The 15,644-nt window shown below is 36.1% G+C and overlaps 1 protein-coding gene and 1 pseudogene across 1 annotated transcript; both read left to right on the top strand.

The window, feature by feature from the left end:
- Positions 1-1,732: 1,732 nt before the first annotated feature.
- Positions 1,733-4,017, top strand: LOC120008667 (annotated as a pseudogene).
- Positions 4,018-7,780: 3,763 nt separating this feature from the next.
- Positions 7,781-13,857, top strand: LOC120008666. Its single transcript, XM_038859056.1, has 11 exons — positions 7,781-8,027; positions 8,896-9,108; positions 9,201-9,373; positions 9,462-9,777; positions 9,840-10,110; positions 10,730-10,775; positions 12,045-12,321; positions 12,439-12,633; positions 12,741-12,913; positions 12,992-13,256; positions 13,550-13,857. The coding sequence occupies exons 1-11, from the start codon at positions 7,781-7,783 to the stop codon at positions 13,855-13,857; spliced, it is 2,484 nt and encodes an 827-aa protein (XP_038714984.1).
- The last annotated feature ends 1,787 nt before the right edge of the window (positions 13,858-15,644 follow it).

The raw sequence follows: 15,644 nt of genomic DNA, 5'->3' as shown, positions 1-15,644 counted from the left end.
CCTCTTCTTACTTTCAGCTTTCTCAATCTCATCGAAACCGAAAATTCTTTCACCTCCAATCCTTATGCTGGATATAGTACTTTCTGTGATGGCACTGTAGGTAAAACCCTCTTTTCAAAGTAAAAAAATAACGTGTGCACTAGCTTCTTCTTTCAAGTTCGAAGTACACTTCACCAACTTAGAGACGAGTCTTTTGATGTAAAAGCTTAAAGACTGATAGTTTTCTTATCATTACACGTGAAGATAAGTTGTGGTAGCAAAACTTGACAATTGAGCCTAGCCGTGGAGATCAGATAAAATCAATCTACACCCGGCATTGGAAAAGTCTACAACCTTGTGTTTAGATCTGTGTACACTCAGAAACCCAAAATTTTCACTTCCAATCTATAATCGTGATGGAGATCCCTATTCACTTCAACATTTCCATCGCTTTAGTCTTTGTTACTTTAACTTGCATTTGGAATCCTACCTTCTCCTTGAAAAGTTGTGATTTCCCTGCTATTTTCAATCACGGCGACTCGAATTCTAACACGGGTGGATATGCTGCCACCTTGACCACCGCTACTCTGCCTAATGGAGAGACATTTTTTTCACATGCCGGTGGGGAGGTTATCCGATGGACGACTCATCATCGATTTTATTGGAATGTTCATTTTCTTAAACATGAAACGAAACCTTTGCATAGTTGCATGAATTTATTAAGAGTTTATCTTACAATGGATTGGCATAAGTAAACGGTATTAATTTGTACTGTTTGAACTTTATTTTCTAACATGATATCCTAGTCTTTAGATCTTTTAAGTTTGGAAAATGATAACCATACATAACTTTTTTGTACATAAATGTACATAGCTTATGTGGCATGACAAATCATCATGTCACATTGGATTTATTTTAAATGACATGGTTGGGCCACAACAAATTTCCCGCTTCTCTTTCTTCCCCTGTTTAGTATCCTTTTTTATTCAGTTTTTTTTCTCTCTCCGTCAAAGCCTCTTTTTTGACGTGATATGTAGGGTTTACATCACAAACCCATCATAGATCTCGCCTCCTCGTTGTACGCGATCAAGTTTCTATCTCTGCTAAGAGTTTCGTCGACTAGGAAGAGATTTTCTTTCAATGGTATCGGCTTCGGCTACGGCAGAAGTTAAGAGAGTAGCACAAGGCCTGTGATTCCTCTCCCAACAACATCCAGGTATGGCCATTATTCAGGTTACTTTTGGGTTTATAAAGGATGTGTTTCGGTTTATTAGATGTCTACGTAGTGTAGTTATTGTTACAATTTGTGTACAATTACCTTGGTGGGTTATTTCCATAATTTATTTCTAGTTATTCAATATCTTGCAATGTGTTTACATTGTTCAAATTAATAACGTAATTACGAAGTTTACACATTTCCAGTTATTCTATATCCTGCAACTGCTATTTACATTCTTATTAGTTATTATTACGTATCTATTAACGCTTATTACGTATACGCTACTTTTTACAAGGAGTTTCTTGTACATATTTACAGAAACTTTTCAGATATCAAATACATAGTTTGTGTATGTTAAAGCATTGTCCATATGTCTAATTACGTTTCAATTGTGTATGACGACGTCCTTGTATTATTTTTGCAGGGACAATAATGGATGATGTAAATCTGGTGGATTTGAATAATGGGGTTAATAGTAACGGAACTAAAGATAAATATGAAGAGAGTGTTGCATCTAACGTGCAGACATAAGGGATGTTGTTTGAAAGTGTGGATGACGTGTTTGAGTATTACAAGGCCTATGGTCAAGTTAATGGGTTCTCCGTCAAGAGGAGATCACTAACGAGGGACACAAATGGGATCTACAGATATTTGGTATTTACATGCGGGCGCTCAGATAAATATATGAGCCAAGCAAAAAATCTTGTCAATCACCGGTCTAATTCAAAGAACAATTGCAAGGCAAGGATAATAGCTTGTTTAACTACAAATGGGAAATGGGAGATTACACTATTTCATGACGAGCACAATCACAGTTTGAGCCCTAGTCATTCCCGTTTCTTTAGTTGCAATAGAGAAATTAATCCACATGTGAAGCGGCAACTAGAAATCAATGACATTGCAGGGATTCGACCTAACAAGAGTCATAATGCTCTTGTTATAGGTGCTAGTGGACATGATAATTTAAATTTTTTGGAAAGGGATGCGTGTAATCATATTGCCAATTTGAGGCGTATGCGTCTTGGGGAGGGCGATGCAAATGTGGTTCAGAGGTATTTCTTGAAAATGCAGGCCAACAATCAGGGATTTTTTTCACTCATTGATTGGGACCAGGATGGTCGACTGAGAAACGTCTTTTGGGCATATCCTTGTAGTAGGACAGCATACCAAGAGTTTGGAGATGTAGTCACTTTTGATACTACTTATCTCACAAACAAATATGACATGCCCTTTGCTCCCTTTGTCGGAGTTAATCACCATGGTCATTTTATACTATTAGGATGTGGACTTATTTCCAATGAAGATACGAATACTTTTGTGTGGTTGTTTCGAACTTGGCTTGCTTGTATGGGTGGCGTTGCTCCTCAAGGTATTATCACAGACCAAGACAGGGCCATGAAGAATGCAATACAATTGGTATTTCCTACTACCAGACATAGACTATGTCTATGGCATATAATGAAGAAGTTGCCAGAGAAATTCGAATCTCAAGCTGAGTATGAGAATATATCTCGTTTAATACACAAAGCTATTTACGATTCACAGAGCATTGATGATTTTGAAGGTAATTATTACATAGACATACATTCTTTGAATTTATAAAGTTCCATTTCGGTTCTTAAAAATCTGTGAAGTGGAACCTGTATTTGCGGTTTCTTAATACGTAACTAACTAGGGATACAATGTTTTAATGCATTTAGCCAATGTTTCCTGCATTAGGCATAAATTTATACATAAGTTCCATATACTGTCTTGGTATACCCCCCTATGGAATTGCATTTATCAATTTGTGATACTTAATTAATTAAATAAACAATGTTGCAGTGCATGTTTATAATGTCATTCACATTACACATGAATCTACCTGATGAAAATCATTGACATTGTTTGCCTCAGGTGTTTGGAGGACATTGATTGAAATATATCATCTTGAAGGAAATGCTTGGTTGTCTTCGTTGTATTTGGATAGGGCGATGTGGGTACCAATTTTTGTCAAAAAATACTTTTGGGCTGGGATGTCTACAACGCAATGAAGTGAGAGTATGAATCCTTTTCTTGATGGGTATGTCAACTCGAAGACCACTCTTAAGCAATTTGTTGAGCAATATGAAAATGCTCTAAGGAAAAAGGTAGAGAAGGAATGTCAGGCGGACTTTGAATCATTCAATAAGCAAATTCCTTGTGCTACATTTTACGATATGGAGAAGCAAATTCGAAATATTTACACAGCGGGAAAGTTCATTGAATTCCAAACTGACTCTTCAAAGCAATACATTGTGTATGAGGATATTGTATATAGTGAAGGTGATAAGAAGAAAGTTTTGTTCAACGTCTCGTACGAAGGTCTAGAAGTCAGTTGCTCTTGCTTGAGGTTTGAATTTCGTGGTATTTTATGCAGACATGCTATTACTGTTCTTATTACTAATGACCGATATGACTTGCCAACACAATACATATTTAATTGGTGGAGGAAGGATGTTCGAAGAAGTCATTCGCGTGTCAAAATTAGTTGTGATGGGTGGACATTGTCACCCGAACAACGCCGATATGATGACATGTGCAAATCATTTACTAAGTTGGCAGACTTGGCAACTGATGATAAAGTCTATTATTTTAATGTCATGCAGTGGATTGATGCATCATCGATAACTATGGCACCTAATGCAACTCCAGTTTTAATTAGGGGCTCATGCAATTCCAATGACCCAATTATAAAGAGAGGTAAAGGACGACCCCGCAGTGTAATTAAGAAGAAGACTTACAAAAAGAAACGCAATGGGAGTTGTAGTACATTTGCTGGAGCATCAGTGACACAATAGGATGAGGAACATAGTCAAGCCCTTTGATTTTAATTTAATTATGATTGTTATTATCTATTTTGTCTACATTGTTGCTTGAGGCAATTATTATGTATTTTTATAGACCAACCATTTGTTATTTCAGTCAAATGCAATGTTTGTTAATGTTTGTTACATACTATATAAGTTTATATCTCTTCGAAGAGTTCCATTTAACGTTCTTTTTAATTTGTGTAAGGTAAAACATGTATTTTTGGGTTCTTTATACGTAATTAAATATGGAAACAATGTTATAGTGCATTTAGACAATGTTTCCTACATTATACATAAAATATACTTGAGTCCCATATACTGTTTTCATAGACCCCATTACGAAAATGTATTTAAAAATTATCGATACGTAATTAATTTTATAAAATCGTATTTATAAGTATCGATACGTATTTATGAATTATCGATACGTATCGGTAAACACTTAATAGGATGATAACATAACGTATTAATACTCCAAGTATATTAGTAGGATAATAACATAACGTAATAATAACATAACATATTAATACACTTAAAACACTTAATAGTATAACTTACATGGCCATCTAGTAATTATACAAAAAAAGATGTCATTCTCACATCTAGATGTCATCAAGGACAAGGACGATTTAACTTAGCATCTAACAAAATAGTCTAACAAACAAAGATTCATAGGTAACCCCTACGCATCATCTGAATTTCACAGTAACTTGTCATATCCCATGAATAATTCTTGTCATTCAGAAAGCAATGAAACGGCCTCCCTCGATCATATAAATGTCCTTTTTTGTCAGCTTCTTCTCAATGTTTGTGTGGTTGAAGATGCAGTCAATAATGTACATACAAATGATGCCACAGTCTACCCTGTATAGTAAAATGTTTACAAGATCAAACAAATGATTAACAATTTCTTTATCTAAAATAGTCACTACAACTTATGAGTCTGCTGCCTGTTGAGGTGCATCCCACATTGTTCTAACATCATCACCCTCAATTTGACTTGGTATGCCAAAGAGCATATTGTAGTAATTCTTCTGCATGAGAACATAGGTGATTATTAAGTTAGAATTTAATACTATAAAAATAAGCAAATCATAAGAGTTTGAAATAACCAATCTAGTTGCATCTTTTAGGTATGGATCCTCAATATTCTTATTCCTTGGAAGAATAGATTGAAATGTAGCCATCCTTCTTCCCTGTCACACACAAGTGTGGTCCAGGGATTAGCAGCATTGTGATGCCCAGTAGAATGGAGTGGGAAGATTATAAATCTACAGTCAGAAGCATACTTGAGGATTTTGTCTGACATAGGCTTTTGTATCAGATCTTCCCTGTTATTGCCAAGAAAGGTCATGCAGGAACTCGTTACCACAAAGGCTTTACCATCTATACCTTCATCAATTTTGTGAGTCCTTATCATGTATTCAGAATATGCATCAATTAGCTGATAACATGTAATAAGACATTATCATAGTGCATTACTGATCATATCATATCCAATGTAAATTAAGAACTATATATCGTAATTAATCCACTTACATTGCTCGAAACCATTCCATTGTTCACCAGGTTTACCATTTCACTCCAATGGATGAAATTAGAACCAAACCACACCATTGTGCTGTGATTACAAAAAACAATAACCATAGTGTAATTACTATATCATGATAGGCGTTTACAGTAAAATAAAGTGCAATAATGTAATTGTTAATTACAATTCACTGACATGTCTTTCCCAATATCCTCAATTTCCCTCAATTTCTTCTTGTCTTTTGGGTCAATGAACCTGTAAGTTCTTGTATTCTTTTGCAAGCATTTTGGTTTGCTAACTGGATGCTTTATACTCCTTGACATTGCACACTACGGGGACCTTAAGCTCCTCACCCTTTTTTGTTTTTTTAGTTCGATCTCTTCTATCGTAGTATGCGTATTCAAAATCTGAGTCCTCTATTTGTGCCCTCTCCTTTCCCTTGATAGCCTTAACCATTGATGTAGGCGAAATGTCTCCCCTTATAACCAATGCTTTAGTATAATCATCTATGTTTTCAGCAACTTTAATCACGTCTTCTTTCTCACCCACACCTGCTCCATTGTTTTCATACGCTTGGTTGTCTGAATTAATCACAGAATTTATCTCTAAGTTCAACATATTTTTGAATTCCTTTTCCCTCAATAGAGATTTCCTTAATTCTTCCAACTCACCATGCATTTACAGTATTTGTTTTTCATGCTCAACATTATCATGTTTCAACTTTTGACTCTCTTGCTTTGCTTCATCCCTCTCTTTTTCCAAGCGATCAATTGTCAGTAATGCTTCATTTAACTTTGTGTTTGCGCTGATTGATCCTTCTACAGCTCAGGAATTCACATTCTGCTTAGAAGAAGATGAATTGCTGGATGCACTTGGTACTTCATTAGATTCTGAACTAATGCTCGTACTATCGTCCTCTGATTTTGATTCTAAATCAAGACGTTCCCTATCTATTGCAGCTCTTTCCTTTTCTTACTTTCAGCTTTCCCAATCTCATCGAAACCGAAAATTCTTTCACCTCCAATCCTTATGCTGGATATAGTATCTTCTGTGATGGCACTGTAGGGTAACACCCTCTTTTCAAAGTGAAAAAAATGAAGTCTGCACTAGGTTCTTCTTTCAAGTTCCAAGGACACTTCACCAACTTAGAGACGAGTCTTTTGATGTAAAAGATAGATAGTTTTCTTATCATTACACGTGAAGATAAGTTGTGATAGCTAGAGCTCAGATAAAATCAATCCACACCCGGCATTGGAAATTCACTACAAAAAATTATAAGCCTTTAGCTGCGAAACTATACCTACGGTAGGTTTCCCCAAATCGCAGGTAGACAGGTAATTTGCCTACGGTTGTCATACATCATATATATACCTGCGATTTTTAATGACCGTAGGGATGTTTTCTTATACAATGCTAATTAATTACATTTTTTAATTTAAACTAATAAATTATTTTCATTAATGCAGGTCAATCTTCCTAAGGATGTGGAACGTGTTATTGTCAATATGGGGTTTAGGAGGATTTGATATGGTAATGTTAAGGATGTGGAACGTTTTATTGTAAAAATGGGATTTTGGAGGATTTGATATGGTTTGATATTAAGGCATGTTATGGAATATTTTTTAGTTGGAAATATTTTGGATGTTTTCGATATGATAATTTGATATATCTATAATATTTGTTTTTTAGAGAATTAAATTTATGGTATTTGATTTTGGAATAATCAACAGGTTTATATGGTTTGTTATGCAGACAATAAATCAGCAAATCAAATTGGTATGAGAAAATGATAGGGACTATAGCTGCAGTAAGAATGGACAATACCTGCGGTTTTATCACTTACACCCGCGGTTTTGCACAAGCAAATGATTAGGTATACTTAAGGTTTTCTTGATTTACCTGCGGTTTTCCTATATTATAATCGTGCTTGAAAACCACAGGTAAAAGATAGCTGTGGTTAACAAACCGCAGATATAAACTCTCATACCCCTGCACTCGTGTTTTCTATACCCGCGATTTCAAAACCGTAGGTATAGACTTTTCGACGCTCATTCAATCCGCGGTTCCTCAACCGCATGCATAGTTTATACCTGCGGTTTTAGTTGCAAGTATAAATATATTCTGTTGTAGTGAAAAGTCTACAACCTTGAACTTCTAATCATGTTTTAAATCGTTGTACCTTCAAAAACCGAAAATTTTCACTTCCAATCTATAATCGTGATGGAGATCCCTATTTACATCAACGTTTCCATCGCTTTAGTCTTTATTACTTTAACTTGCATTTGGAATCCTACTTTCTCCATGAAAAGTTGTGATTTCCCTGCTATTTTCAATCTTGGCGACTCGAATTCGGACACCGGTGGGTTAGCTGCTTCCTTGGTCACACCTACTCCGCCTTATGGAGAGACATTTTTTCACATGCCGGTGGGGAGGTTCTCCGATGGACGACTCATCATCGATTTTATTGGTATGTTAATTTTCTTAAACATGAAACGAAACCATGCACATCTGGATGAATTTATTAAGAGTTCATCTCACAACGAGTAACATATAAGTAAATGTTCATCCCTCCCACACGACCAAAGTATTTTTTGAGCATAAAAATCAATAAGAATGGTTCAGGAATTGTTTTTTTTTCCATTAGCCCAAATCAGACAATATTGATTTGTAGTGTTTGTGTTTTATTTTCTAACATGTTATCCTAAATCTTTTAACTTATATATTGGATAGTAAAATTATATTATCCTATACGGAGCTCCAAACGGAGCATTAAGTTTTAAAGTACAAACTTTTTATTTTGTTTTTGATAGGCAAAATTGCAGGGTTGGGTACTTTTATTCGGCCCGTGAGTTGAGCCCAAGCAGAAAAATGTTTCGACTAGGAAATTGCCCGATGGTATCTGGCCCAGCCCAGCCTAGCCTGACACCAAACGTAGCCTGGGTCTGGCTCGTCCCAGCATTCGATCACTTCTATTTCACTTTCACGTCAAATAATTTTCTTGTAGTTAAATAATCAAATTGAATCACAAATACTCCACAAATTAAATTGCCTTCTGCATCCATTTCTAAGAATATTTAAGTTGTTTACAATATTCTGACAAAGTTCAGTATTTGTGATCATCGTATCATCAAAATTTGTATCCCAAAATTTTGGAATCGCCTACATGATTTTACGAAAACATACACAGAAATCCACCACGTTTATTCGTTTTCTCCTTTCATTTTTATCATGGATCATACATTCTTCCGCTCTTATTAACTTCATAGATATAATTTCTTATTAGTACGTTGTGATCCTATTATTAATTGTTTGATTGTCTTGTGATATGATCTCAGCAAAAAGTTTTGACCTGCCATATCTGGATGCATACCTTGATTCTTTGGGGACCAACTTCTCGCATGGTGCAAATTTTGCCACAGCAAATTCCACCATTGGACTACCGACCACGATTATCCCTGTCCGCCATGGATTCAGCCCATTTTATCTAACTAAACAGTATGACCAGTTCATACAATTCAAACGTAGATCGCAAATGATTCGAAAAAAAGGTATACAAAATGTAGAATAACAATTATAATGTGCTCCCAATTGCGTGCATTTATCGTTCGTTATATGGCATGATCTTAATTTCTGTATGTAGGTGAAAAAACTTTTGCCAGTTTGATGCCCAAAGAAGAGTATTTTTCAAAAGCTTTGTATACATTCGACATCGGCCAAAATGATCTTGCAGAAGGATTTTTGGGGAACATGTCCATAGCAGAAGTTAACGCTTCTGTTCCTGGCATCGTCGATGAGTTCGTTAAGACGGTGAAGGTAACTAATCATCCTTTAAAATTGAAGTTCAAGCTCTTCATGTAATTAAACTAAGGACTTTTAATTAGTTAAGGTTTTACTTGTGCAGAATATATACATGTCAGGAGGTCGATCATTTTGGATTCATAACACGGGACCAATAGGTTGCTTACCTTACATTTTAACTAACTTTCTCTCGGCTGAGAGGGACAATGTTGGTTGCGCAAAGCCTCACAACGAAGTGTCTCAGTATTTTAACCATAAGCTGAGAGAAGCCGTATTTCAACTGAGGAATGATTTTCCGGATGGTGCATTCACTTATGTTGACATCTACTCTGCAAAGTACTCTTTCTTTAAGGAACCGAAAAGATATGGTAAGCAATCCATGCTTCTGCTTATTTTGCATTTTTTCATTGTGTTTTTGTTAAAACGGAACACGCACTAATATTGTTTCATGAGTACATAACACAACATGAATTTTGCACTACAGGATTTCAGCTTCCACTTGTAGCTTGTTGTGGCTACGGGGGCAAGTATAACTATAGCAACAGCGTCGATTGTGGAGGAACGATCACAATTAATGGTACACAAATATTTGTTGGTTCATGTGAACACCCTAATGCTCGAGTAAATTGGGATGGTGTACACTACACAGAGGTGGCTGCTAAATATGTTTTTGATCAAATTTCAACTGGAAACTTCTCAGACCCGCCGATTCCCTTGAAAATGGCATGCCACAGGACTATAGACATTGAAATGTGAATCTTAGATTCATGTTTATCTTATATACAACGTATTATTTTATATTGTATTTGAATAAGGGTTTTGCCATTCCCAGTTTTTATAAGAAATCCCATCTCTATTTTCTTGATTACAGTCATCTTTTAACATTGTTTACTTAACTTTATTGCACTTACGTTATGTTTGGAAATCAATTCCATCTATGGAACCATCACTCTCACGTTTCTAAGGATCACAGTATAACTTGTGCTTCTATACTTGAATAGCTTGTCCCAAAAGTTTTCCCAAGTGATTTTGCAAGTTAAAGCACGTTTCGTTATTTAACTTGAACAGAAATATTAAAGGCAAAGGAGGAAAAAACAATCTCAGCTGTATAATGAATGTAGGTGCCAAAAATGATATGGCCCCACCTGGTTACATAACGACAAGACGAGCTGGATTGTCTAGATCCACAGGTTAACTATCACAGTTAGGCCCAAACCTAAAAGCCTATCTTTGGGTCCATATACAATCTTTACATCATTGCTAAGTAATATAAACAGTATTCTGACACCAAAACTGCCATATTCTCTGACACTTATCTACAGGATCTTTATGGCTTTATAGATTGGACGCTTTATTATGATCCTTCCTAAGAATGATGGAACTAGGTGTCAAGACATCCGCAGTTGTTGGCGACCCGGTACAGTCGCCAAAACATAGTAATGGCGACGCCACATATGAGCGCCATTACTCGGACTACCTCACTCATAAAGCAGTTCTTATCAGTCTAATCTACAGCCGATATTTGTAGGTGTGACTGGCTCACATCCTTAGGTATGACTTTCTTTCATATACGTATCTATTCATTAAATACCGCCTACAATTCTTCCACACTTTCATCGACACCTGTCTTGATCATGACACATTGTTACTTTATCGCTTACCCTGACACAACCGGGATAGTAGACTTTTTATACACCTCTTTCATACAAGTTGGTCTAATGGTATAACTGGAATGTACACACAATTCCCGAGGTCGATTCTTGTTCTCTATAAATACCCCCCTCTTTTCATATGCGGGGGATGGAGCATTTTTCTAAACAAACGAGACACTACAAAAAACACTTTCTACCAACTCGACAATACCTCCATTCAGACAAAACACTTAAATATAGCCGGTCTTCTATCTCCGACAGGTACTAACTTGATCGTCGGAGCCTCCACGACTGGCACCCCCAAGCCGGTTAAGGAGCTTTCACGATTTGCCTTGTTGTGAAACTTGCAGGATCCAAAGCTGTAAACGGACCCCACAGGAAGAAAAGTTGACCTTTCAACAATTGTAGAAATCTGCTCCTACAATGAAGAAGATCGATTCTAAGCAGACACAACTATTTTCAAATCGTTTGCACTAATCTCGACCCAACTAACATGCATGCTCGAGTTTAGACTTATTGGGTTGTCCAGAAGATATGTTTGCTGCACCAGCAAAATTGATTCATTATAGTCTTAACAGCTGAAATAAATAAAAACAAAAACAAATAATTATTACTGCTCTCTTCGTGATTAGACATATCCAAGTTGCCAATAAACGAAAGGGTGGATGGTACTAAATGTTTCAAGGTACTTGAAAGGCTAACGTGGCCATTGTTCATAGTAGAGGAGTTTCTTTGACACGAAAAAAAAAAAAGAGGGACGTGGTTGGCCCTTTTTTGTAAATAGAAGGGCATTTTCGTTACTTGTTCCTCAAAAATATTAATTTTATCCAAATTATCCCAAATGGTGAGATTGATGCATATGATCCATGCGAATTCGTAAGCCACATATGTCCTACATGATTAATATGAAATCGTATGTATTCATCTCAAAATTTGTTGATATGCGTAAGATTAGTGCTGTTTCACCTGTAAATATTCTATATATAAATTACTCTTTCTAACAATCTTAACTCCGCCACTGGATATTGATGGAGCTCCCTTACCTCAACACCTACCTCTTTATACTCTTCCTTACCTTAATTTGCATTTGGCATCCAATCTCCTCTTTAGAAAGTTGTCCCTTCCCAGCCGACAATATTGAAGAAAGTTGTGACTTCCCGGCCATCTTCAACTTCGGCGATTCGAATTCTGACACCGGTGCCTCAGCCGCCACTGGCGTTTTCCCTCCCCCTACTCCACCCTATGGAGATACATTTTTTCAGATGCCTTCGGGGAGGTACTGCGACGGCCGTTTCATCATCGATTTCATTGGTATATAAATTATATATATGCTCACTTTTTCTTTTTCTTGTGCTTTTTTCCACCTTTTAAATTTACATAGTACCAACTGAGTAGTAATGGGTTTGATTATTGCTTTGTGATGAACAGCGCAAAGTTTTGGGTTACCTTATTTGAATCCATATCTTGATTCTTTGGGTACCAACTTCTCCCATGGTGCAAACTTTGCTGTCGCCGGAGCCACAATCAGAGATTTCCCAACTTCTCCGGTTCCCTTCTATCTTACCATACAGTACCGCCAATTTGAACAATTCAAACTCAGATCACAAATCATCAGGCAAAAAGGTACATATATATATATATATATATATAGCATTACAGTAACATTTTTTGTAATGATTTATTCGATCGATCGCATTGGTACGGAATTACTGAGTAGTCTCTGCATGTAGGTGGAGTATTCGCAAGTATGATGCCCAAGGAAGAATATTTTTCGAAAGCTTTGTATACGTTTGACATAGGACATAATGATATTGGAGGACCATTGGCTGTGACTAACATGTCGATACAACAAATTAATGAATCTATTCCTGATGCTATCAATGAGTTTATTACAAATGTTAAGGTAATTAATCAGTAATTAGTGATTAAGGTGGTGTGAATTAATCCTGATAGTTATTACGATTTAATTTAATATTTGTAGAATACATACAACTTAGGAGGTCGATCATTCTGGATTCATAACGTAGGACCAACAGGTTGTCTGCCTCCTTATTTGGAGAAGTTTTTCTCGGCCGAAGTAGACAACGTTGGTTGCGCAAAGCCTTACAATGGATTGGTTCAGTATTTTAATGATAAGTTGAAGGAATCCATATTACAACTCAGGAAGGATTTTCAAGATGCTGCAATCACTTATGTTGATGCCTACTCTGTCAAGTACGCTCTCCATAGCGAACCAAAAAAATATGGTAAGCATATACAAATGTTACTTATTTTACATTTCTTTTCTGATACATTTAAATGATAATGATCACAGTAATTGAGACCCTAGTTATCCCAGCTGATAAGTTGGACGCACAAGATCCAAGTGTATTCGTGGGCTAGCTGCATATGTCCCACATGATGAACATGAAATCATGTGCGTACAACTCAACAGCTGAGATAATTGAGATATCAACTGCTGAATCCATATCATTACTGAACATTTGCTGATTACTAATTAATACAAAGTATAATTTTTTTTTTAAAATTTGGAACGTAGGATTTGAGCACCCACTGGTAGCATGTTGTGGCTACGGAGGCAGGTATAACTTTGGTGCCGGTCTTACATGCGGACGAACAATAACAGTTAATGGCACGGAAATATTTATTGGTTCGTGTGAACACCCTAAAGTTCGAGTAGTTTGGGATGGCGGACATTATACAGAAGCTGCTAATAAATTTATTTTCGATCAAATTTCAAGCGGAGCTTATTCCGATCCCCCCATTCCCCTTAGAGTGGCATGCCATAAGACTTTAGTGACCCACATAGAAGGAATGTGTTATGTGGGGAACCATTATTTCCATTAATAAGTTTACAGCAAAAAAATTGCATCTTTCTAAGAAATTGTTTATTTTGGCCTGATGGACGAATTATTCAAGGAAGTAATTAACATTGTAACTTTACGGGTACCATAAGAGCACTTGTTAAAGATTGACTACAACATATCACAGTATATCATTTGTGATGAACGCTCTCTCACCTATTTTAATGGCCACAATTATGGTTAGAATATGTAGAGAAACAAAATGTAATTATACGTAGGGAAATGATAAGTATCCATAGAATCTTTTGTCCATAATATCCATGCCACATCAGCTGTCCACCATGCCAAAGGTGGAGAATAAGATCGAGAGAGAAAACCCCCCAATAGCTGAGTAGTGGAAGCCTCCGTCAAACAATATAGTGAAGGTCAATTTGATGTCGTCGTTAAGGAAGGAACATTGCTCCACCACCACCATTGCTGGTCGTGACAGCCCTGGAAAGTGGAAACATGGACGATTAGCACTAAACCCCAACAATCCCACTAGGCCCAAGAGACTACCACATGACATGAGCACTAAACCGTGAATAGCTTATGCGTATGGTATTGTTCAGATTTTTCGACATTTTTTTCCTTGTGGTGAATACTAAATATCAATAGGTAGACTTCATATGCAAATTCAAAGGAACCGTGGTGTTACGAGTAGTGGAAATAGATACACTATGCATGTAAGTTAAGTTTCTTGGTTTAAATTACTTTTATCTTTTTCTTCTCATATATTATAAGCCAGATTTGCTTGAATAATGGTATGAAACAGTTCTGCCAAATTTGCTTACAATTTTCATACACCCAAACCTTGATATTCTCAATGAAGGGAAAGCCAAGATTCTTGATTCAAAATCATTTTTTTTTTGTTTAATTTACTTGGATATATCAGGTACTGATGTAAAACGAGTGTAGATCACGTTTGAAGAAGGAATTGATGAGAATCAAGAAGGAATTGAGAAGAGAAACTTCAAAAAAGTTGTAGTAAAGAACTAGTCGTAACTTTTGACTCAGTTGGCAGATTTTCTATTATAATATGTTTTCGAAAACTGATTTTCGTCCTCCACAGCATGTTAACTTGGGCTTGCCCGGTTGAGGTCGTTTTCAAGGTCAAATTACCTGTTTAAGGCAGTCTGGCGTGTGGTCAAAGTTTTATTATTTTTGGTCAACTTTTCGTTTTAATTTGTTTTGTTTTAGTTAATATCCTTATTGGTCTTTTTACTTAATTAGGGTTTTCTAGTGACTATTTATACTGCTGGTTGGTTGTTATTTGGATTATTATTGAAGTTAATAAACTTTTGGTTTACAACCAATCTTCCTTAGTGGACTCCAAGATTGTTTTTGAAGATTTACGCTTATAAATTCTCTTGATTGTTTCACGGTACGTCAGGTACGGTGTAGTTTGGTTTCATATGGTTTTTGTAATTTTTTTGAGTGGTCATGTGTTTGTAAATTCTTAAGTTGCTTTTTTGTGGTATTAGGTTGACCATTTGCTATCATTGAATGAAATGTTGGGTACTATTTTTCAAAGGAAAAAAAAAAAAAAGCCTTCCCATAAACATAAACGACAAGAAAATGAAGAAAAAAAAGTCCGAAATTTGTCATCAAAGCTGGCACTGCCAACTAAACCAATTTTAGTCAAACCAAGCACTGTGCGCAATGTAATAATACATATATATAAAAAAAAATGACCAATTGTTGAGGGGTATAGTTAGAAATTAAAGAGCATGCGGAGCCTATGACGTGTTCTTTAAATGTGATTCATACACCTCAATAATTGGGATCATT

The sequence above is a fragment of the Tripterygium wilfordii genome, chromosome 11 (assembly GCF_013401445.1).
Source record: "Tripterygium wilfordii isolate XIE 37 chromosome 11, ASM1340144v1, whole genome shotgun sequence".
NCBI lineage: Eukaryota > Viridiplantae > Streptophyta > Magnoliopsida > Celastrales > Celastraceae > Tripterygium > Tripterygium wilfordii.
Note: the sequence above shows the minus strand (reverse complement) of the source record. Positions and strands in the feature narration are given on the sequence as shown.

Excerpts from the sequence above, each read along its gene's own strand:
- LOC120008666 (XM_038859056.1), top strand. The coding sequence starts at position 7,781 with ATGGAGATCCCTATTTACATCAACGTTTCCATCGCTTTAGTCTTTATT. Across the intron at positions 8,028-8,895 it reads ACTCATCATCGATTTTATTG|CAAAAAGTTTTGACCTGCCA; the intron begins GTATGTTAATTT and ends ATATGATCTCAG. Across the intron at positions 9,778-9,839 it reads TTTTTTCATTGTGTTTTTGT|CAGGATTTCAGCTTCCACTT; the intron begins TAAAACGGAACA and ends AATTTTGCACTA.